Source organism: Nanorana parkeri, unplaced genomic scaffold (genome assembly GCF_000935625.1).
Source record: "Nanorana parkeri isolate BGI_ZX_2015 unplaced genomic scaffold, ASM93562v1 scaffold16, whole genome shotgun sequence".
Classification (NCBI taxonomy): Eukaryota; Metazoa; Chordata; class Amphibia; order Anura; family Dicroglossidae; genus Nanorana; species Nanorana parkeri.
Window position 1 is genome coordinate 780295 of NW_017306284.1, and position 24687 is coordinate 804981.

General features: G+C 39.5%; 1 protein-coding gene across 5 annotated transcripts in view; it reads left to right on the forward strand.

Moving 5' to 3' along the window:
• Positions 1 to 24687, forward strand: part of VPS13B (vacuolar protein sorting 13 homolog B) — a 761266-nt gene that overhangs the window by 314875 nt on the left and 421704 nt on the right. For all 5 annotated transcript variants that reach the window (XM_018559352.1, XM_018559343.1, XM_018559336.1 and 2 more), the window contains exon 21: positions 21773 to 21900. In XM_018559352.1, coding sequence (XP_018414854.1) covers positions 21773 to 21900 — 128 coding nt within the window. The remainder of the gene's footprint in view (positions 1 to 21772; positions 21901 to 24687) is intronic.

Below are 24687 nucleotides of genomic sequence, written 5' to 3' on the forward strand. Positions count from 1 at the left end.
GACTGTTACTGATGTGAATGCTGTGGGTAATTATTGCAGCCACTGACATCAATGCGGAGGGTTATTATTGTGGTCACTGACCTCAATGCTGGGGTGTTACTATTACTGCCAGTGACACCAATGATGGGGCTTATTTTACTCCCACTTTCTTTTCAGTGTACTGCGGAAATTCCAGTCCAGGGGATCGTACCTGCCGAAGGATTTATAGCCCTGTCCATTCAGTCATGAGAATTACACAGTCCTATCCGCATTGACTATCTAACTTTTTTCTGCTGTCCACTGCCTGTGATTGGATAGCAAAATACTGATGAGCTCATTTCACACTCTCTTCCAGTCAGTATATTCCTTGTTAGCAGATAGAAATGCAGAACATCTCAGTACTGCCTCTCCCAAACTACGTTCTACTGCACAGGGGGTTAAAGGGGGCTGAAATTGAAATGTTTCTTTACTAATTGTATTTAAAATGAATTAAATGTTTTACATAAATAACATTTGTTGGTGTGTTTTAGTGTTTTCTTGGAGCTTAGGTTTGATTTGTCATCTTGTCTTAGGGCAAGGATATATTCTAATTGGTTATAATGGCTTTATGCCTATGTTTCTCAGCAGTCAAGTTTATTGCGGTGGAGATGGGATCCTGGAAAAATATTATTTACATGGATTAAAGTAAATTTTCAGTAGGGAAGAATTTTGGTTCCTCACTTCTGAGGGTATAAAAATGTGGTCTTTGCCAATGGCCCAGTAGTCTCCCTAGCACTGGATTCAGTAGACATGAGCATAATGTTTTCACGGACTTTGAAAATAGTGATACTTCCTTTTTTTTCTCCTTCGTTCTTCTCCAAAGTTCACAAATACTTTTGTTTTCTTTGGGCTTGCAGTTTGGACCCAGACATCATGATTTAGCAGTTATTTTTAGCAATGAGGAGAAAACAGCTCTCTGCGCTTACACAAAGTCGAGACGAGGTGCGAGTCTCCACAACAAACTCATGTGTCATGAATCTGCACCAGGCCTCTCCAGGAAATCTTACACCAATCTCAGTGCAGGCCATACCTCACTCACTGTCAGCATCATGCAGAGAATAATCTACACCCCATCGCCTGTAATAAGGTTGTAAATTCCACTGGGGATATCTGATGATATCATAAACCGCAGCAGCAAACGCTCTGCAGTTTAATAATGTCACTGGAACTCTTAGATGGAATTACAGTATGGCTCTTTTATGAAGCATTTGGGTGTTTTTTTATTTACTGTGATACATGGTAACCAAAAATATTACACACCAATTTGTGCTTCTTGGGAATCTTCTGGCAGCAATAGATGCAGTTTCTTGAACAAGATGCTATGAAAGAAATTATCGTATTGGATCAGAACTCATAGTTAAGGATGCTTAATCATTTAAACACACTATTTTTAATATGTTGGACTACTGCACAGATGCTAATTGGATGTAGTGAATTTGTAACAGGAATAGCAGAGATTGCACCCTCTGCCAGCTCCACAGCCCCAGGCAGGGAAACTGCTTTGACCATGCTCTTTAACTCCCTTTCACAGTATTTATTTATTTGTTACAGGTATTTATATTAGCACCTCCAATTTACTCAAGGGCTTTAAAGACCCCTTTCCTCTTTAAAGGTACAGCACGATAGTCATATTTGAAGACCTCAAGACTTATAAATGTCATATTTACTTTAATGTGCTCCCTCTGATATATAGACATGCATGTGGACATGCTCACTGGATTCCCCCACTGCAGCAGCCAACACATGTCTTAGTGGAACTCACTTCTTCAAAAGAAATTGAAACTGTCTGAGTCAAGACATCCTGTAGCTTCTTTGCTTACTGCTAAACTTCTCCCTTTCATACTGCAGTGTAGCATACCACAGCCTTGCCCCGATAAACCTACAATAAAAATGTTTAGACGTTTAGATGCTCATACACTCTGATTGGTAAGAACAGTTAATGTATCTAGATCCACATGCTTAAAAGAGAACTGTGGGGTAACCCTTTTATCCCATAGTTCTCTTCAGGGTCCTGGGAGGACATATACTAACCACCTCCCGTGACCCAAAACTCAGTATATAGCAAGCTATTGCCAGCTATATACTGAGGTCGCTGCAGCCGGGACGGATCGCGACAATACAGTCGAGATCCACCCCGTTGGCTGATTGACAGTGGGGTCTGTCTATCTAGAGGTAGAGCCAGCTCTGCCCGCCTCCTCCCCGTTCATTCCTCCTGTCAGAGCTAGAAGATCGGAGAGGGGGGAATCCCTGTGGGGAGAAGTGACTGACAGTCACCGGTCTCTGCAGGGAGATGATTGGGAAATGTCAGCGATCGGTGGCATGTGTTCACTGACTTCCTGATCAATATAGCTGACCTGTGACATTTTCCTTGTCACAGGTCGGCTTGAATTATGAGGATGAGTGTAATTCACTCACCCCATAATTCTCCTTTTAATACCTTGAAAACTCTTTTATTTTTATTTTTTTATATTTTATGAGGTATTGTGCATATTATAAGTGTTATCAGTAAAGAGATGTTTCTTGGGGTTTAGTAAACTAGCCGAGGGACACAGAGTAGTTGAACTACATCCATGCTTGGCCCTACAGATCTCAACCTTTAGGTCAATGTCAGCAGATTGTGACCTTCTGCCTGAAGTTGGTTGTAAGTTGGCTTTCTCAGTTTATTTACAAACAGGCTAGCTATTGAAAGATTTATAGCTCTTATGGTATATTTTTCCTGTGCTTGACATCTGTATGCTTCTGATCATATTTAGTAAAGCTGTACATAGAGCATTAATAATGTGCAAAATACTGCAATCCATGACAACCAATATCATATTATAGATTTTCTGAGGTTAGCTTCATAAAAAAAAATAGGGTGCTACGGGTAAATCCTTTTTGAATACTACTCTTAGCCCTGTTCAATATTGTTGCATGACAGTATTAAACCATTGCAATGATTTTCTTTTGTGAACAGAATTCCCAATAGGACATAATTAAATAATGTATTTAATGTAAAACTAAACTCTAGACTAGGATATAAAAGATCCAAATGAATGCAGCTTTGTAATAATCAATACACCATCATATGTATTTTTTTTAATGCAAGCATTATACAGTAAGTAACCTTAATTTAAATTTGTATCAGTCTCCTATGCATCAGAGCTCAGAGTGTAAAAGGAAGAAGCAGCAAAATGAGCCAATCAGTTCATGAGTGACAAAGTTTAGCACATTAATGCTATGCTTCTTCTTTACTGGTCAGTCACAGGCTGGGTCCATGACAGTCTGACCTCCAGGGAGTAGGTTGAATGATGCTAGAATTAATTCAAGCTGGAATTTTAGAGACATCTAGTGGTGGAAGATAAGTATTGCATGGTGGAAGGGTCTGGGGATCAGACACAGATTTGGGGTTAGTGTTACAGCAAAGGCAGACATTTTTTATTATTTTTGACTGAAGTTCTGCTTTAGCTTAAATTCACAAATGGGAATGCAGTAACCTGAATCCTTACTCTTAAGTTGTTATAACAATGCAACCTTACCTTTCAGGGTTAACTTTTTTTAATCTACTTATAATATCCTATTGGAGCAGAGGGGTTGGGCAGACACTGAAAAATCAGCCATACATCAAAGGTGCAGTTGAGAAAAATGTTATAATTGTATTTTGAGTTCAATTGCTATGGATTTTATCAGCTTGGAGTTGACTTCTTCACACTCAGGCAAACTGGGTTTGGCCCAAGTGCATCACAGTAGGGTTATGCAACTGTAATCTCCCCTGGGCCAGGGATTGATGGAAATTATCTTTGCAAATTGGAAGTTGTTTAGTGCTGCGCAATTAAGTTACATAACTGTTAGTAATGTTGTGCAGAGCAATAAATCTGACAGAAAAACTAGTTACCCTGATGTAATATGAATCTGAGTGGTTTCTGTGGTTTGCTTCACACCTTTGTCCTTGTTATATAGCTATGAAATAAAAGCATAAGCAAGAGTGTAAAGGTATTTGGCTTATGCAAAGTATTTTTAGTTATCACATCACAGGCTTGCACTCAGTGAGCCGGATGATCATGGTTTATTCATGCCTGCTGCGTAGTGCATGAACACTCATTAGAACGAACAGAATCAGCAGGGAAGGCTCACGGGGGTTAAGCAGCCTCGATTGAACAGAACAGTCATGAGCTGCCAAGGATTCTACTGAGGTATTATACTGTTTTCCATTGTCAATACAGCATGAGATGAGCACCAAGCACGTTACTGAAAACAGTGTGCATTACACATGGACTGACAGTTTGGAAGCTAAAGGAACCGGACGAAATGAAAGCTGGACATACACTATAAGAATTCCGTCCAGTTCAGCTGATCGAAGGAGGCGGTCAGAAAATCGTCGAACGAACCAAGCTGGCAGGTAATGAGCTGCCGCCTCTGTTTGAGTATTCTGACAGCGGCTGGCAACTAGGGATGCACCGATATATCGGCCGCCAAACATATCGGACGAAAATGGCACTTTTGGCATAATGCAGAAACTGCAATTTTTCTGCCGATACATCGGTGCATCCCTGCTTTCTCTCCTCCCCGCTGGGCGCTGCTCTGTGTCCCAGAGCAGCGATCGCTGTGATCGCTGAGTGTTTGTAGATAATTTAAGACATGGTATGTGTACTATATCCTCAATTATGAATGAATGGGAGTGATCTGCATCCCCTCCTGTTCATTCCTAGTTGTAGTTATAGTAAACATACCATGCCCTCATGTTATCAATGAACAGCAACACTCATAGAGGATTCCTGTTCATTGATAACAGGGGATAAAGAAAAAGAGATTGAGGACTCTGTGTCCTCAATCTCTTTTTCTATTTTAAAAGGGAAATATCAGGGGTCTGTTTAGAACCCTAATATTTTCCCGAAGCAAAGTAAAGTAAAACATTTATGTGAATATAAATATGAATTAATAACTAAAAATAAATATTAACATTTTTTTACGTTAATAAAAAAAACAAAAATTAAAATTAAAAAAATTCGGTTTCGGCCTGACAATTTTTTTTATTTCGGTTTTGTTTTGGTTTTAAAATATCCATTTCGGTGCACCTCTACTGGCAACTGCCATCAGAATACAATGCAGACAGCGGGCTATTCCTCAATCAACGCTCTTGAGTGTTGGTGGAGGAATCTGTAATATTTTCGTTGTTCAGCCCAAAGAAAATATTGCAGTGTGGGGCCAGCTTAAGAACCCTTTTATTGGAGGCTGGTTCAATAGAGTCATGTGAGTTGTGAACGCAATGCGATCGCCCACACAGGATCGCAAGGTACATTAGCCTGCGGTCCGATCAAAATAGTGCTTGCAGCATTTTGATCACACCGGACCACAGGCACAATGTAGCTACGGTGCCATTAACATCAATGGCCCGCCACACCCCCCTTCCTGCCCCACTAAAAAGTGAGCCAGACGCAATGTGAGGCAGTGCGTTCTGGCCAGAATCGTGCTGGAGCACACTGCAACTGGTGTGAACGGGCCCTAACTCATAACTGTCCAAGTCCCTGACTATGATAAACATATATCAATTCATAAATTGACAGCAGGCTTACCTCTTTAAAGGTACAGCAACTCACCAGAAGCCACACACCACTCAAGTTCGTTTTAAGACCCCAAGTGTGTGTCTGCACAATTCAGTGATTCCAAGAAAGCTGCTCGTACCCATTTAAAACTAGCAAGAGGAAAGGTGCTCATGGGCAGGGCAATAATACAAAGCAATGCAAAAGTTACTACTACCCTCTCTAACTAGTAAGCACAACACCGATCAATGTTTGAATGGCAGTTTCTGGGCAGCACCTTCCAGAGAAGAATGATGAACACCCCTTACTGTTTCATTGCTCAGCTCTCTGGCTTTTGCTCTTAAACAAATCCACTGATCAACACAGAAAGTGAGTTGTGCAGGCAGTTTCTTAATTAGATGTAAACTCTAACTGAATGACAATCAGTTTACTAAAGCATGGTGTATCATAGACAGTTGCCATTTGTTTTAATGGTTTGCCTGGAAATTTTTCACAGTTGCCTCTATATTATTAGTGGTCTGCCTGTGTTTTTTTTTTTTAGTTGCTTGTGCATAGCTATTGGGCTCCCTATTTATAACTAAAATTGTGTATATCAGTCTTGTGTTGCCCCAATTTAGGCCAAAAGGGTCCAGCAAAGACCCATATCCTTAAAACACCAGTATTTTATCCATTCCCTAAATTCGACTGTACCTCTCCTCCCTCCAAAGTAAAGCTCAGGCTCACTGGATTATACAAGTTTTCATGTATGACTGTGTATAATGAAGGGGCAGTTTGCCTTTTGCGCTCTTTAATATATACTGGTGATCAGTAAAGTTCTTGGTACCGAGTTTCTAGGTCTGATTGGGTTGCTGTTTAAAACAGGCAGCAAATCCCATCTGCCCTGCCACAAAGCTCAATGTAATGTTAATACTATCCGACAAACCCTGCAGCAGTAATTGGACTTCCCAACACATATTCAACACATGGGGAACCAAAAATTAACAAAGTATAACATTTGATAAATTTAAAAAAATTAACTATAGTGTCCTTTTAAGACCTACATTAAGTGACCCTATAATGAATATAATGCAAGTTCTGCACATTGTTTTCACAAAGTCATGCTTTTAACAAGTAATTTCTCACATACAGCATGGGGATTTTTAGAACTACACTCCAAAACGCATTCTGCTACTACTCCTGAGTATGGGGATACCACATGTGTGAGACTTTCTTGCTGACCAGCCACATCGGGGATGTCCAAAATCCAAGGCTCACCTTTAAGTAGGGTATATATGGGACAATTCTTGACCCGTTCCTGATGAACCGTCCAAAACGCACTGCATGGGTGAAGCTGTCGGCACCCTTCCGCCTGGCTTTCCTTGATTAGCTGATCCGGTTGTCAAATTCTTGGCCAAATGGAGCTAATCAACTGCTGGCTCCATTCAGGTATTCTGACAATGGCCACTAACCAATGCACACAGTGGGGGATTAATTTGAGCATAGATGGAGGTTTCTGTTCTTTTCTTTTTTCATTCATCCTGCGGGTTCAGCGGGAAAAAAAATAGAAATGTGTATACTTTTAGGGCTTTTAGGGGCCTTAAATTATGCATCTGATTCCCTGACTGTCCATTACATTTTTAGAAAGTCTAAAGTGCAAGCACAGTACAAACATTCCCAAGAAGACTCCTTTTAGGAAAGCAGACATTGTATTTGTTTAAAGACATGGCAAGTCTTTAAAATTTCTTTTATTGCCACAAATTTTTGGGAAATGATGAAATTAAAATTTGTCATTTTAAGTTATTTCTCAAATGCAGCAAAGTCATATGCAGAATAGCACCCCAGAATGTATACTTCTCCTGAGTATGGGATTACCTCATGTATGAAACTTTCACTAATACTTCTCTATTCATCAAATGAAACTGTTGGAAAGCAGTAGGTTGCTTGCCAAGATTAGTTGTCAAGAACAAGAAAATGTCTAAAAAAAACAAAAACATTTAAATTGAAGGACTAATACTGCAGTAAAGTATGTTAAATATAACATTCATTTATCAGAGGGCAGATTTTGTAGGACAGTTTGGACAATTGTACAATCTTAATACAAATGACTAAACTAAACCTGGGATTGTAGTCCATCACAGAAGCGAGCTTGGAGCAGTGGCTACTTTATAACACACACAGGGACCATGGGGAACAAAAGTAGCCCCCCTCCAGAAGGAAGGACAGTGTCAGCACCAATTCAGAGGTGATTTGAGGATCTACAGCTGAGAGATCCACAACTAAGATAGATTTGTGTTAATAGTTGGGGTACTTGAATGCATTTTTAAGATTTAACGCCTGAATTTGGTGTAACTTTTAACCCCCAGTGTAGAAGGATGCTAAATTGCTGCAGATCAGTGCATGCCTTGCATCTATTGCTGCTTTGTTTGGCAGAATTCATCATGTCCTATTTTTCTGTTCTTTTCCACATTACAAGTAAACATGAATGTAAAAAAAACAACTCAGAAGCAGCTTAAAAGCAGCTTGAATGCAAGATATCTCCCTCAAAGCATGCTTCATTTGATCTGCTTGTGAGTCTGAAGCCTGTCTACATTAGCTCTAAACATCAGACTGAATCTTAGTTAAAGGAAGTATGCTGAGCTCTAAGGTGACCTTGACTAATCATTTGAATTGTTTCACGTTTACCACACTTCCCTTCACGTGTACTAATTCCCCATCCATTTGTTCTTACTGACGTTGATTCATGCTCTTTATATTTTTCCCTCAACATAAAATATTTTTTTTCATCAGTTGCTAGTCACTTGTTATGTGAAGCATTCACTTGTGGTGGTACATGTGATGTGATGGCCAGAAATCATTTTTTAGAATATTCCCAGAGTACCTGGCTAACCTGACAAGAATTTGCCTGACACTGACAAACTATGAATGGTGTTCTCATGTGACAGGAGACTAATGTATTTTGCAGTATGATTAAAATGTTGCTTGGACGAATGAAGCAGTTTTTAGAGGTGAAATCCAAAATGTGTCTTTGTCTTGGGCTATAGGAATGCTCACTTGACCTTTAAGTAGTTTGTACCTTTAGTATCAAGGCATATATTATAAGTCATAGATGCTTAAGGAAAGGTACTCCATTAGTAAAATATGAAAATTCAGCATTTAAACTTTGCCATGGAATGCAAGCAACTTGCTTAGATGCTTTGAATTGATCCCTAAAATCTTCCTGAGTGGCTGCTTATCATACTTGCTAAATCCACTTGGTTGCCTATATCTTTATTTTTTGATTGGTGTTGAATCTGCAAAAATGTAGGCGAGATGTTTCCATGTTCTGTGAAACGTTTCTGGCTGCAAGTTTAAATAGAATTCCAACAAAAACTCTTCTTTGGGGTCACAGAAATAATTTTAAACCTTTTAACATCCTGTCTTGGAGATGGGATTGGAAGTGAAGGAAAATCTCTGCAGCAAATCTCTGACAGACAGAAGTGAAAACCTGATGGAACTTTAAACCCTAACCCCCACTCTATCCGTATTAGCTGGAATTCCAATGTAAATGGACTGAATAGACTTTCTGATTGCCACGTTGGTTCCTGGATATATTAACGATTTACTACTTAAAAGGAACCTGTGAGGATTGATATAAAGAAGCTACCGCAGCTGACCTGGCTTTTAAAGGTGCAGGCTCCAGTGTTGTGATCCTGATCTCACGACCTTTTGAGTCGCTCACATAGAATGGCCTTGTAAGGCGGAAGTTAAGACTATTCAACTTTACTGGCAGCATGTGAGTTCCATGTTAGTGACTCGTTGGGTACCAAGGCCAGGATCAGGTGACCGCTGTTCAGATGACGTCTTTAAAAATGTGTCAGAAAATGCAGCTCCCATATTTCTGTACTCACTGGTTCTAGGTAAGTTTGGGAACCATGGATACAAGCCAACAACAAGAAGCCACTTACCAGAGTTCAGTGTACCCTGTTTATTGACAAAAACTGGTTCACCTTAGTCAAGGATCTCAGTGCTGAAATGATAGAGGAGATTCTGTTCTAAGAGATGACTCTGTTCTAAAAATAATCAGACTTCATTGAAAACTGTTAAAGCAAACGTGTTCTTTGCCCATGAAGAGTAAATCAACAGGCTTTATTTTGCTTCTTTTCCCCGCACCGGGCTGGGCCCATCCCACCTGTGTTTTTTTTTTTAATACTTTCTTTTCTGAGGTCTTCTGTCCAGTTATAGGATGTCACAGGTTCTCTTCCTCCTCCTTTTCTCCTCCTCTGGCAGGGGACAGTCCTGAATATTGCTCATGCAATGATTTGATCACAGTTCTCTGTAGTATTCTCCTCTGAGCCCAGTGCAACTTAATGATGCCTTCCCAGGGTGTGTAACCTTAATACCTTGGGCTGATAAGAAGTGGGTTGAATAACACTGGGTATCATTCAGCTCCGAAAGAACTGGTGCTGCATCACAGAGCTGTAAACCTGTGCCAATGATAGAATATGTAGTAGCACTAAAGTTCTGTGCATTTTCTCTATGTTTTTAAGCCAGTGTTGGGCTGTAGTGGTGGCCCCAGCAGCTACTTACACTTGGTCATGGCCAAACATCTTGGCACCCCTGCATTTCTGTCAGATAATGCATCACTTTGCCCAGAAAATTGTTGCAATTACAAATGTTTAGGCATTCTCATGTTTATTTCTTTTGTTTGTATTGGTATGGCACAAAAAGTGGAGAAAAAAAGCCAAATCTGACACATTCCATGCAAAAATCCAAAAATGGACTGGACAAAATTACTCGCACCCTCAATTAATATTTGGTAGCACAGCTTTCGGTAAAAAATAACTGAAATCAGTCGCTTCCTGTAACCATCAATGAGTTTCTTACACCTCTCTACAGGAGTTTTGGAGCACTCATCTTTCTCCAACTGCTCCAGGTCTCTCAGATTGGAAGGGTTCCTTTTCCCAACTGCTGTTTTGAGATCTCTCCACAGTTGCTTTATGGGATTTAGATCTTCTTCACCAGCTTCTCTCCGGTTTCTGTACCAGAGAGTGACAGAGGAATGCAGGAAGTGATGTAATATACTCTACAGATGCCCAAACGCTTGTATGTAAACAGCCATTGCTGGCTGTTTACATTCAAAGCCGATTTCCCGCTTGTGCGTGCCGCCTAGCAGCGGTCACGAGCCGGATGGGACGTCTAAAGACGCCCACCCGCTCTCAAGAACCCGCTGTCTGGCCGTTTAATTACAACGGCCAGACAGCAGGTGGTTAAAGGCCTCATTTCTTTTTCTGAAAACAGTAGAATGATGGGCTTTACCAAAAAGCTGTAATTTTATTTCGTCTGTCCACATCGCATTCTCCCACAAGGATTTTGTCTTCCTCAGGTAAGGTTTGGCAAACTTCAATCTGGCTTTTTTGTGTTTCTGTGTCAGTAGTGGGGTCCTCCTGGGTCTCCTACCTTAGCGTCCCTTTTCATTCAGATGGTGCCGTATAGTGCGAGCTGACATGGTTATACCCTGTGCATGAAGGTCAGCTTGAATTTGTCTGGAAGTTGATCGAGGGTCTTTATCCACCATTCAAACAATCCTTTGTTGCCATCTTTGATCAATTGTTCTCTTTCGTCCACATCCAGGGAAATTAGCTACAGTGCCAGCCATGGGCTGTAAATTATATGACAATGTTGCGCACAGTGGACACAGCAACATTAAGATCTCTGGAGATGGAGCTTGCAACAAGATTGTCCATGCTTTTCCACAAAAACTTGGAATGCAATTATTTCTTGCAATTTGGAGAAGGTGCCAACAATTTTGTCCAGTCCATTTTTGGAGTTTTGGATGGAATATGTCAGATTTGGCTATTTTTTCTGCATTTTGTTATACCAATACAAACAAAATTATTGTAACTCTTCTCTTACCTGTAAGCATGCTTAACTGGTTAGGGGCCCAAAGGAACCCTGCAAACAATTCACTGAGGAGAATGTTTGTTTTTTTTCCCATGGGCAGCATCTAATCTCCCAAACCCCCCTCCCAGTATGCCAGTATATCCTCTTGTAATGTCAGGAATGCTGAAGAAACTGGTACCTGTCAGCATTGGCCGCTGGGGCTTTTTGTAGTAGTTGACCCTCTCTAAGCAACTCCCACTGCTTTTTGGCACACAGGCTGGTATCATATGATGTGGGGGTTGCATGTTTTCTACTCTTTTGGCACGTGAATGCCAGTACTCATGTAGTGTGGTTTGTGTGTGTATGTTTTAAAAAAAATCTATTTAGAAAAACAAAAATAAAAAGGTTCTGACAAGTTCAGCATTGTGGAATTGATTCCCATTGGACAACCAATATGTATTTTTGTAAAACATGCAATGATTTACCATCCTCAGGTAAACAAATTGTATTAAGACGACTAGTGCAGTAACCACCTTTTTTTTAACCATGACTGATGGGGTTTATAACAATTGTGAAACTTACCTGGGCACATGTTTAAAAAATATGTTCATAGATCTGTTATGTCACATTGAATAAGTCAGGATGGGATTGGTGGAAATGCATATGAGGAATCTAAAGTGAGAGGAAGGAGTGTCAGGTTGTGGAGAAGTGTTTGGCCAGGACAAAGATTTGTCCTTGGTAATGCTCATTGTCTCCCCCCTGGCATAAATACAAAGATTCGGCAGAACCCAACCTTCCTGTCTATAGTTTTGCCAATGGTGGTACCTGAGGATATTTAATGCATGCATGCATGATCACACCTTCAGTCTGTGGCAGAGCCACTCTACAAAATATCTGAAGATAAGTATTACAGTGCTTTGCAATCATGACTGGCCACCTTGTCTCTGTTAAAATGATTTTATGATTTCTGGTAACCTAGCATAGCACCTCTTTCTGCCTGGTAACAGGACATTGATCTTGTTGAAGCATTATCTTTCTGGCGATATGTAAATGATTATGTGCCTCATACACACGGAGAAGGAAGCAATGCAAGCCTAGCTTGATAGCCTTGGAGCTATTTAGAACCATTTAAATTGCCAGTCTGTGGTGGTTCTGAGCAGGAGACCCCTCCTCATGGTGGCTTATTGGGGGGATGTAGATAGGTTTTTCAAAACCTCCTTAACAGAGCTTGTGCATTAAAAATGGAGTGAAAGCATACTAGCAATTTAAATTTGTTAAATATCTACAACATAGTGGTGATGTAATACTTATCAGAATGCTACTATTAACATGATCTATATAGTAATAAAACCAGAGCAAATGACCTAACAGGATGATGTGGATAAACTAAAATGACAACCGAAAGTTTATTACACAATTCCAGAAACTATGGAACTTTAATCACCCCCCAAAAAAGAAGAAATCTCTCCCATCTGCCCACACTTTACATTTTTACTCTATTTTCATTTATAGGGAAAGATTACTCATGTATAATGATGAGATCTGCCATAGCCATGTTCTGTAATTTCCAGCTGTAACACATAATTTATTACAGCGCTGATATTAATAAAAACAGAAGCATGAGAAACACACCTGCATCAAACTATACCTACAGGACTAGTGGTTGGTATAAAATAAAATTACTAAAAAAAATACTTTTTTTTCCCCTCTGAATACATCACCCTCTGTTTGTATCTGTGTCTCCACAGCAACATGGTGGCCTGCTATATAGATATGGATGTCTGTATACATAGGGCATTGCCGCTAGCAGTGACCTCAGTATTTTTCCAGATCAAATGGACACTGTGTTAACTATCAGTTGTGTATTTCACCTTACAGGCATGTCTTTGATGTGTGTGGAACCATTACTCTGTTACAAATTTAATTTATGGAGGGGAGATGTAACTTAGAAAAACAGGGTTGAATGGTAAAATGCTGGTGATGCATCTTGTAAATGACATGACTGTCCCAGGTGCATGCATGTATCTATGTGGGAGACGCAATCCAATACTTTTTTTCCTTTTCTAATTCACATGTATCTGTATTACACCAGGCTATTTTGCTAATATTGTGGTATTCTGGGAATAACCAATACTGTGCCTGGAAGAGCCATTTCTGTCCATTTTAGGTTCCTTGTCACAAAATCCTATAACACAAGACTGCAATTCCTCTGAGCTACATGCAAAAGCTTGTGAAAAACAAAGCATCAAGGATTACATAATTGCAAATTAAATATAGATATAAACACTTAACAGGATGACACACTAACTGGATGTTACAGCCCTGTGTATCATAGACAATTCATGTTTTTTTTTTATTATTATAGTTTTTTCCCTTTTTTTGAAAAAATTCCTTTTGCATTCAGTGTTGCTGATCTCTTTCTAAGCTGTTTGAGATTCTTGTCCACATGCATTGCCTTCAGACTTGGCTGGACATTTTTGCTTTGGACTGGCTTCCTGATAGTGACAACAGACGACCGTACCTAGTCATTGTGCATCATCATGGTTTGTAGTCTCCATCAAGGGTGTATGTGACAGGATGACAACACTGGAGCACATCTTAACACCTTTATAAAAGGAAGTGCTTGAACAAGGACCTTCATAGCTGGGTCACCAGAAGCAATACTGCTTTACTGACCCCAAAAATCTATGTGACATTGTGCCTGGAGTTTCCCAAATATTATAATGGTGACAGTTTTGCCATATAGGTGATTGTGAAAATTGAAAATGATATGTCTAATGCAAATTTAACACATCCCACATCTCAGAAAACATCAACACTACAATAAATTATGGTGGTGGACCTTTTCATCATCAGGGAATATTCACCCTATTAAGTTATAAATAAAAATTGTAGGGTAAAACATTTAAGGCATTTCTGCCAGAGAACATGTTTCTTTTGGGGAAAAAAAATATAGATATAAAACTGTGGTGCAGAATTTATTTATGGCTCTTTCATTAAAGGAACATTGGTTTATGAGACAATTCTGGAATAGTGCTGCTTTCTTGAGGAATTGAATACTGGCACTCAACAAAAAAAGCCATTGACGAGCCAGGTAAAACCTTTCCCACTTCCAGCATGATCAGGGAAGGGAAGGGAATGAACATCTTTTCTCTACTGCCAAAAGTGTAACCATTTTTTTTAGTAAATTCCTTTTTCTGTCTAAAGGTTTTTTTTGCATTACTCAGTGCTTAATTTACACCCTGCTGAGCTCAGCTCATAATGCAGCTATCCAGATCGGTTTATCCAAGGTGATGCCTTGGGGGCCACACCCAGAACCCGCTGGACCAAAAATTGAGGTGCTTGCCTGAATTGTGACTTCGACCACTGGGCTCTGTTTGTGGTACTTTCCAGACCTTTGTGTTCTGTGTTAGCTAGCCATAGAGCACTCTCCAGGGCCAGAGCTGTGGCACAGCCTCTGGTGTGACTCGGTCTCTAATGACTCACTTTGCAAGTATACCCAAGGATGGAGCGAAGATGACCTGGAATGTCACCTTCAAGTACTGCTTGTGGCACTCTCCAGACTCTTGTGTACTGTGTTAGCCACCAGAATACCTAAACAGTACTTGCAACTAATTGGCTCAAGCACTGTTCTGGCAATGATTTTCCAGCATGTCCCTTTGGCAAAAGTCAATCTAATCAACTTCTGTCGAGGGGATAGGGCAACCCACAGAAATAATTTTGGCCGAATGCTGGTGAATTGTCCAAAATTTACTCTGTGTGTATCAGCTTTATTAATCTGTTTTGGATGAGTTTGTTCCTGAGGAACCAAAATCAGTTGATTTAGCTCTAAGACTGAAAAGGTAACATATTAGTTTATTTTTGCTGTGGTGCAAGCCTGTTTAAAACTGGAACAATCTATTATTAAAATCGTAATTAAATGGTAGCTACAGTATATTAAATTGTATTTATTGTTGGGAATTGGTATTTATAAGCAGATACCAATTTATATAGCACCAACCACTTGCGCAGAGAGACAGTGCAGTTACAATACAATGCAAGACAAGAGGGTTAGGAGTGCTCTGCTTGTGAGTCTGTCCAGTAGGACTAAGGCCTTGTTCACACCAAATGCAGACCAGATCCGGTCAGGTTTCTGCACACACAGTGCAGTGGGTTGTGCCGCGTTTTAGACGCGTTTTGGATGCGTTTTTGATGCGTTTTAGATGCGTTTTTGATGCGTTCCAGACCAGATCCAGAGCAGGTAAAATAGGGCTTGCCGCAGTTTTTTCATCCGGTCTGGATCTGGTCTGGATACGCGCGCTGCGATGTGAACTGGAGGTCAAAATACCATAGGATTACATTGGACGCAGTTTTGATCCGGTCTGCACCTGCTCTGGTCCGGATCTGCTCCGCGATTGGTGTGAACAAGGCCTTAGGCCTACCAGAAATCTATTCACTGTAGAAGGAGCAGAGCTTCTATCTGCTATTTATGCTACAGGATTAATTCCTGCCAACCCCCTCCCCCTGCCAACAAGGTTGAAGATTGTTTTCCTTCAGTAAAAAAAAAAAACCTGCAACATCTCTCTGCCCAAGGAGAAGGAAACAAGCACATCTTGGGAGTTGAGGTTCCATTTTAAAAAGAAGAATCCAGTGCCATCCAAAGCACAGGAGGAAAGAGCTGACATTTTTAGTATGCCGCATCGCTGGTATAGTTTCTTTGAATATTTGTGAGCTGACATTATAATTACATGGTAAAAAATGTGGATCCGCGCTTAATGGGTAGCCCTGATTTAATATCCTGATATTAAAGCAGCTGCGCTCTCAACCCTAGGGAACAATTACATGATTTATATACTGATTGTATGTTTCTATATTCTTTTACCAGTTTCATCCACACTGTTTTGTTAATAAAGCATCAAAGTTTCACTCAGTCTGACTTATTGCCGAATAGAAGGGTTTAGCTGCATGTCAAGCTATTCACAGGCCACAGGGCAACGTAGAGCGGGGACAGAACAGAGAGTTTATTTTGAATTACATGTAGCTGCTGTAGATCCTTACTATAGGGCTTCATTACAGTGGCAATTAAATCTAAGGTGTCCATCATCCATTGTAGCCAAATTTCAATCAGCTCCTTAGATGTTTAGTGTGTGAGTAGATTCTTCTTGAAGCCTGTTCTCTGTATTTATTTATTTTTTTAGCTTTGTGTTATAGTCACATTCAAATGCCCAAGTCTGTTTTAAATGGAAATGACTTCTTTGAAAAAATGATTTGTGCTGACACTTCTGATGCATCAGGTTTTCTTTATGTAAGAGACTAAAAGAGAATGTTGGTCTTATGGTACCACTGTGCTCGTGGCACAGTTTTTGTAGAGCCATAACTTAGAAACAACAGCACATAGGTAAGTGGAATTAACAGTTTACCCTTACCTCCCGCTGTCCTTTCCAGTTATAATTCCTGATTGATTCCAGCAGCTGTTTTTCTGGGCATGCAAATTTCCTTTGCCCAAAAATGTGCATTGCATGTTGCCAGAAGGTTAAAACAAAATGATGAATTATAAAGAGATGTGTTAGAACTAGAAAATGTTATAAAGGTGAACTTGACTTTAGGAATTGAATGCCTTCCTAAAACCATGCTTCTCCATATTTGGCTCATTTTTATTTTATGTAGGGAAAAACGATTCTCTGTTGAAATGCAAGTTAGAAGAACTTGTGCATGTACTGTAAAGTTGTAATTTACTTTCCATGCCTGTTGCCAGGACTACGCGATTTGTACAAGTGTTGTGTTGTGATCCACTGTGACACCTCAGCACATATTCAGCTGGGAGCCTGTGATGTTAGCGGGGTTCTGTTACTCACACTCCAATGATGTCATTCAGGAGACTTCACTCCAAAGTAGAACTTATAAACCACCGTAATTGTAGAGATTCTGATGGTTATTGCAGTTTTATAGGAAATAATGTAAGGAAACAGCACTTTCACATAATTAACTTTTTTGTGATGTCATCTGGAGATCTAAGTGCACCTGCTGGAAAGACTAAAATCTGCCTGGAAGGTTTGGGGTGGAAACTGCACTGAAAATAAGATATTTTTGTTTTAAAACTTAATATTTACTCTTCACATTAATGAGTTTAAAATGTATGTTTCCCACATGCATTGAAGTCACTCATTTTGTGGGTGGGACTGTCAAGCCCCAAAAGTAGCAATCAAGTGATGCATCTTTAAACAACATATACAATGAAACAAACATACAAAAAAAGAAAAACAAATTCACTTTTGTCAAGCCTAATTTTTTTAAACATAAGCTAATCCAGCAGACCCTTATTTTCTCTTTGGTTTATTGGGGGGCACAGTTTTTTTTCTAGATCATCAACCACTTTGTACAGGGACATTGCAGGAGTAGGACTCTATGTACAACTAAAGAAAAAATAAAGAAAGTATATGCACTTTCCTTGTTCTTTGTGGGTTCAGCCCACAAACAAGGAGTATAATGTGCAACAGAGTATAAAATGTAGATAGGTGTAGGGGTCCGGAGTATAATGTACAACAAAGTGAATGCAGTGCAGAGGTCAAAAGCATAATGTACAGCATATAATATATATATATAATATAATGCAGGGGTCAGGGATATCATTTTTAATATAGTGAATGCAGTACTGTGGTTAGGACTATGTAAGAATACGGCACTGTGCTCAGAGTGCAGTGAGCCATAATGTTTACATCTGGTGTTTGGGAAAAATATGCCCCAAAATAGGTGTAACAAACAGAGCAATAAACTCCCCCCACCTACATCCTAAAATGGCTAATCTCTCTTTATCTTCCCCAACTGTTTGTGGGTGCACAGTATGAATGAACAATATTACAGCAATTTGCATATGTATGGACTGTGGACACAATCTAACGGACGGGAGTGACTACAACAAGATGCACAGTGGGAGGGGAGAAATGTGACAAATAATGGGGTTGGGGTTAGATAGCAGAGCAGGGTGATGCAAAGCCTCTGTACATTGGACTGCATGATTAAGATTAAAGTGCAAGATACTGCTTCTATAGCAATGTTACTACTCGGGGTCCCTCTGGAAACACCACCATTTTTTCCTTCCTTTGAGATCTTTGTTGAGGACTGCCTGGTTGCGGGTTTCCTTACTATCATGCTAACTCTAATATTTAGGGTTTCCACCCACTTTCTCTCTATGACTATGGTCACCAGGGCAAATAGAGTGGGTGCAGTTTTCCATCAGGGACTTAGCAGAGGATCTAACCCACTCTATCTAAAATAAAAATAAATGTTTTCCTTTATGTACACTTTAATTTTCTGCATCAGGACACAATGCTAAAAAGTCCCTACAGTTACTACCCACAGCTTCTGAATGTCCCTGATTTGGAGCCTGGAGAAATACAGGGCAGTGCATTCCAGAATTCAAGCACCACCCTCTCTTTCAATTGCATGCTGTCTCACCCACATGGATTAGAGGTGCAGTCAGCAAAACCCAGAATCGTGTGACAAGAAGCCTCAGTTTCTTCCAGAGCCTTTCACTTATTATATAGCCCACTAGTTAACTCTTAAAAGTCCTAATGATTTCTCAATAAGTGTAGGAGACACCTGAGGCTTTTGCATTGCTTGCAGCTTTTGGACATGTATAGTCTTGTAATTCTCCTCTATGACCATCTTCCATAATTTTTATGTTGGATTTACCTTATGTATGCAGTGGTGGCTAGAATTAAATAAAAAATGCAAAAAGAAGGCAAAGTATAAATGCTTTCTTTTTGTGCCCCCTTCCACTTACCCCACTTACTCATCATCCAGAACACTAGCAAATTGCTGCATTTCGTTTTGTTATATGTGTAGCCTTCCATTTCGTGCAAGTAACAGTTGCACTTAAGTGTTGTCTAAAAGTTTTAATGTGTGTACGTTCACAGATAACTGCAACCAGTGAACCATGAAATGTTTTTCTGACCAATCTATCAAATGACTTGTGACATTGTCGGATTACTGTTCATTAACTAAGACAGTGAGGAGGGAAAAAAAAGATGCCATGTTGCCATTAGCCCATAAGTAAGGCTTGTGAAGCAGTGCAGGGATGTATTCTGTTGACCAGATCCCTCAGCGATACCTAGTCTAGTGTTTAATAAATAAAACAGATCAAACAGTACTCTACAAGGCATTTACTTTCAGTAAGTGCTGGTAGAGGTGCAGTGGTATTTGCTCTTATGCGTTACGATGGGTTGATTATGCTCGGTCTTTGATCATGTGTAATGTGATTTTATTTGCTTAGCCAAACATTCCTGGAGCATGCCGTTCAGCACAGAACCCTACTTTGTTTGGAGAAGGAACTAATAATTAGCTCTCTACCTATTTGGACACAGTTAATGTGTTGTATTAAAGTGCCTTATTTCATGGTCTTTACATAATCACTGCGCAGAGTAGCTGAAAGGTACTGTATAGTTAAGCATCCTTCATAAGCCCCATGAAGTATAAATAAGTACTTTGAGGAACACAGTAGTCATGTATGTAACAGTATATTTTCATTGTCAATACTGTAAATCCGTAAGGACACTGTAGCTCATATCTGAAAGCATAAACGCATGCATGCGCTTTTTAAAGTGTATTTTGATAACTGAGACCACCCTGTATTGCTGGGTGGTCTTCATATAAAATGAACTACGCTGTTCATGTGCCTCAAAACACTGAATTTAAAATCTTCCTAAAGCTATTTTAGGTACAGATTAAAATAAGTTAAATCCTATATTTATTTATTTTTAGGTGAGGAGAGGCCTTCTAACTGTTGAAGGAAATCCATGTGTGTGTGTGTGTGTGTGTGTGTGTGTGTATATATATACACATATACACACACACACACACACACACACACACACTACATATGGATTTCCTTCAACAACATGTAGTAAAAAGAGAGAACCAGTCCATAAAATTCTAAAGTGCACTTGTACTTCACTTTGCTCCCCCATTGCCTTGTATACGCACGCACGCACACACACACACACACACACACACACACACACACACACACACAGAGAGAGAGAGATGTGTGTATAAAAGTGAAGAGTGAAACACACACACACAGAGAGAGAGAGATGTGTGTATACAAGACAATAGTGGAGCAAAGTGCACTTTAGAATTTTATGGACTGGTTTTCTCTTTTTACTACATGATGCATGAATGTACAAGCTTTTTTTGTGTATAGGTATACTGTATGTCTAGACCCGTGGTTTTCCATGAATGTACAAGCTTTTTTTGTGTACAGGTATACTGTATGTCTAGACCCATGGTTTCCAAACTGCAGGCCTTTGGTTGCATTTGACTGGCCCTTGGGGCCTTATTTCTTCCACTGACACAAACAATGGGACACAATTCTTCCCACTAACACCAACAATGGGGTGTTTTCTCCCTCTGAAACAAATGTTAGGTCACAATCCTTCCATCTAACACCAACAATAGATATAGTTTCTCCCTCTGACATATGCAATAGGGCACAATTCCTCCCACTGATGCCATTAATAGGGCACTATTTCTCAAATTGACACCAGCAATTGGGCACTACACCTCCCGCTAATGCCAATGGTGGGACACAATTCCCTCCACTGACTCAAAAAATGGGGCATTAATTCTTACCCCCATTTAGCACAGGTATTTAATTCAACTGACCACTAAGCCTGGGGCATCGTTTATGTCCACTGACACCAGATGATTTTCTACTCCCATTGGCCACAATCAGACCCCCCCTAAAGTTTAGGCACCCCGGGGGCTACAATTGCAACTGGTAAACATTTTTTTACAAATTAGGTCATGAAGGAGAAAATTTGAATAATCATCAGTTTGCAAGACTTAAAGTGATACAAGAGTTAAATACATTCATGTACCTTAACTATTAACAACGATGTAGCTTATTTGTGCATCACTCAGTTTTGGATCTTCAAATCTTCTCTGAATTCATGCTGATACTGTCCTTATTCCTGGAGGGTGGCTACTTTTGTTTCCTGTTTGTGTTGTAAAGTAGACACTGCCCCAAGCTTGCTCCCTTGATGGATTACAATCTCATGTTTGTATTGAAATTATAGTCCATCACGGGAGCGAGCTTGGGGCCTCTCCATAACAATAAAAGTTTTTTTTTCCTGCGCATGGTCAAGGGACTGGCCACGTACATGGTGGATCTGGCAAGTGCACTGACAGGTAAGTGTAAAACTTTCAGTGAGTACTGGGGGGAGTAGGAGGTTACTTTAAGGATAACTATATAATAGTGTAGTCATACTTTAAATTACTTGTGCCTGTATGATGATATTAATTTGCACAACATTTAAAGCTATTAAAGTAAATTGAAAAAGAATAAGTGAAACTAATTATCTGAGGGCATTGTCTTCATTTCCATTAGTAATTGTATGTGTATTTCTTATGTTCTGCAGAATCACGCCCTCTATCGGTTCCAGCAAAGGTGGTGCAAACCTCCAAGGAGTCCAGCAAGACTTCGGAAGAGAGGATGAAAGAGTTCATGGGAATTGTTTGGAATGCAGTAAAGCGTCTTACACTTCAGGTGAGATTACAGCTGATGTTGAAAGGTCTGCCCAAGAATAGTTATATTTAAGTTGTAGATGTAGTCTGCTTGGCTACATATTCCAGTGGGAGCCCCGTTGTGAGATGTTTGCACCATAGTACGTGGCTCTCTTCCTGTGCAATGTGAATTTTCATATGTGGCGGGACCTACCTACCCTGGAGTGTCCCCACTCCCCCTGTTGCTCTTTTAAAATATGAAATAAATTAAAAAGTCATAGGATGGTGAGACCACCTCATAATTGGATGAGCAGTTCTGCAGAGATCTTGCAGAACCTAAGAAATATAAGAAGCAGGTAGTTTTAACTCTTCATTCTCTATCAACAACTGAATATCTGCTTTGGGTGGACTAATTCTTTAATTACAGTTTATGATCTTTGTTTTTGAATTATCAGTAGTATCAGTTTGGAAGTGTAATTACAGAATTTCTGCTAGAAGCAAAATTTCAATCTGGAATGTTCCATTCTCCTTTTTTTACTTTATTGCTGGCAGTTCTAAATCAATATAAAATGTATGAAACGCTGCATCTCTTGCACCTTACCCCACTGTTTCAAGATCAATGGGCTGTGCTTCTAATGTTTAGAAACTGTATGGTGCTGTGTGTGCAGAGAGTATATAATCATCAGCAGCAATGGTTGAATACCTTGTAACAGAGATGTTGAGTATGTCAGAGTTCACATAACTCCCCTTCTTGCTTACCCTATGGGTACTGGAATTAATCCTATACTGGGAACTCATTGATGTTTTGCAAAGGGAATAGTTTCCATGGGAATCATATTCAAGACTTGGGCAGATCTTGGAAGCTACATATTTATTTTTTATTTTTAGTACAATATATTTGCACATATTTAAAGCATGCTTCTGTAAATGTATTTACCATTTATTCTTTGATTGAGTTGCACACAATCAGAGAGGGTAGCTTTCAAGGAACTGTGTTGGAGAAGCTTTTTGCTTCAATGCAGAGTGGTAACCAAAAGCCGCACACTAAAATCTGAAAATCCCTTTAGACCCCATTCACACATAAGACCACATCGTGCGACATCTTCCTATTGGGCTGTATGCAATCAGGAGCAATATCGCTCAAAATCGCTCTAAAAAAGGGTCATGTAGAAGCGACAAGCTACCAGCGACGAGCTACAAGCGATATTGAGCGACGAGATGTGAACAGCTACATTGAAATGTATTGGTGAAGCTACATAGAGCGATATAGCGCGGAAATATGAGCGATATCGCTGCAAAAATCGCGCGATAAATCGTTCAATGTGAACGGGGCCTTAAAGCAGAATAGTATTCTAGTGATCGGTAGAACAAATCTGATTGATACATTTATGCATACTAGTCCTTTACAGTTACATATATGAACATGCATTCCTAAGGTGGGATTTCTGACTGGTACCACAAAGTTAATTTTGGTTTGGAATCATGTTATGGCACCATGATTCAAATTCTTGTGTCTGAATGAACTTTAAAATTAAAGATGTTTTTGTAAGCCACCGTGAAAATGATATAAAGCTCCTATGTTACATGGAAACATTAAGAGCTCTATTCACAGGAAATATTATGTGCTTGTTTCTTGCCCGCAAGTTAGCTGAAGCTGATTCTTTTACTATACTGATATTCACAAGAAACTTGGCTGCGATTAGTAAGTCATGTTTTCTTAGAGAAAAACCGGATGAAACTCTGATCATTAAATACTGTCTCATTGCTTTACAATAAACAGACCACTGTTTTGTCCAAATCTGCACAAATGATTTTCTAGTTTTTTTTCACACAGCCAAGTGACATTCCTAACCAATTTAAGACTTTCAATTCAAGAATAGTGAGATGCAACTGGCTTTTTTCTTTACTAACCAAAGATCCTTATTTTTATATTTTTTACCTGAGATATATGTGGCATTGTTTTTCCTCAATATATATATATTATTGTCTCTTACTTTTTATTGTTATGATTCTTCAAATCATGAGCTTTTGAATCATCTTTGTAGTGGTCCTCTGATCTCATGGATGTACATATGACAGCCTATATGTGCAAAAAAAAATGGCTGCTCTAATCAACGTTTGGCTGTCAGTCGTGCAGAGCCACAGTAGAGCAGTATATGTACAGAAGGCTGAAGCCTTCTTTTTTATTTATTTTTTATTTTAAGCTCCACTTACCTACAAGTCTAAAGTAACTTCAAAATTAGATATATATCTATATCTGGGTTACGTATGGGGCTACGTTTGAGGTGATAATTGAAATGTGGGGTTTATGGGTGCTTAAAGCTAAAATACTAATCCGGCAGCGGGAAAGAATGGAAATGAAAGTGATCAGCACCAGAAGCTCAGGGTAGCAAACTTTAAGGGTAAGCACAAATTTAGGTAGCAATATTAACAAGTACAGCTCAACGCTGTAGCTGCCACAGTGCAAGAGGTTGTAAACATATGCCTCAATAAAGCTAATCCAAATTGTGTGGATTAAATTTAACCTACGTAGCTATAGACGTAGAAAAGCTAGGATTTATTTTTAAAATTGCTTTACTGTATTTACAATAGGAAAACATCTGTGCAGTCTAATACCTCACAACCTCAGAAGTAGCAAACTCAAAAGTGACCTGTAGTAGAGCAGACAATTATGGCCAAACCAGAATGTCCACAATGTATGTAACCAAAAGTGAAAGATATCAATGCTCCTTCACTCTCTATGTAATGCAATTTCTAACAAATTACCTCTCAAAAACAAATGAGTTTGGATTTTTATTTTAGCAATACACCAAACTTTCTACTTACTGTG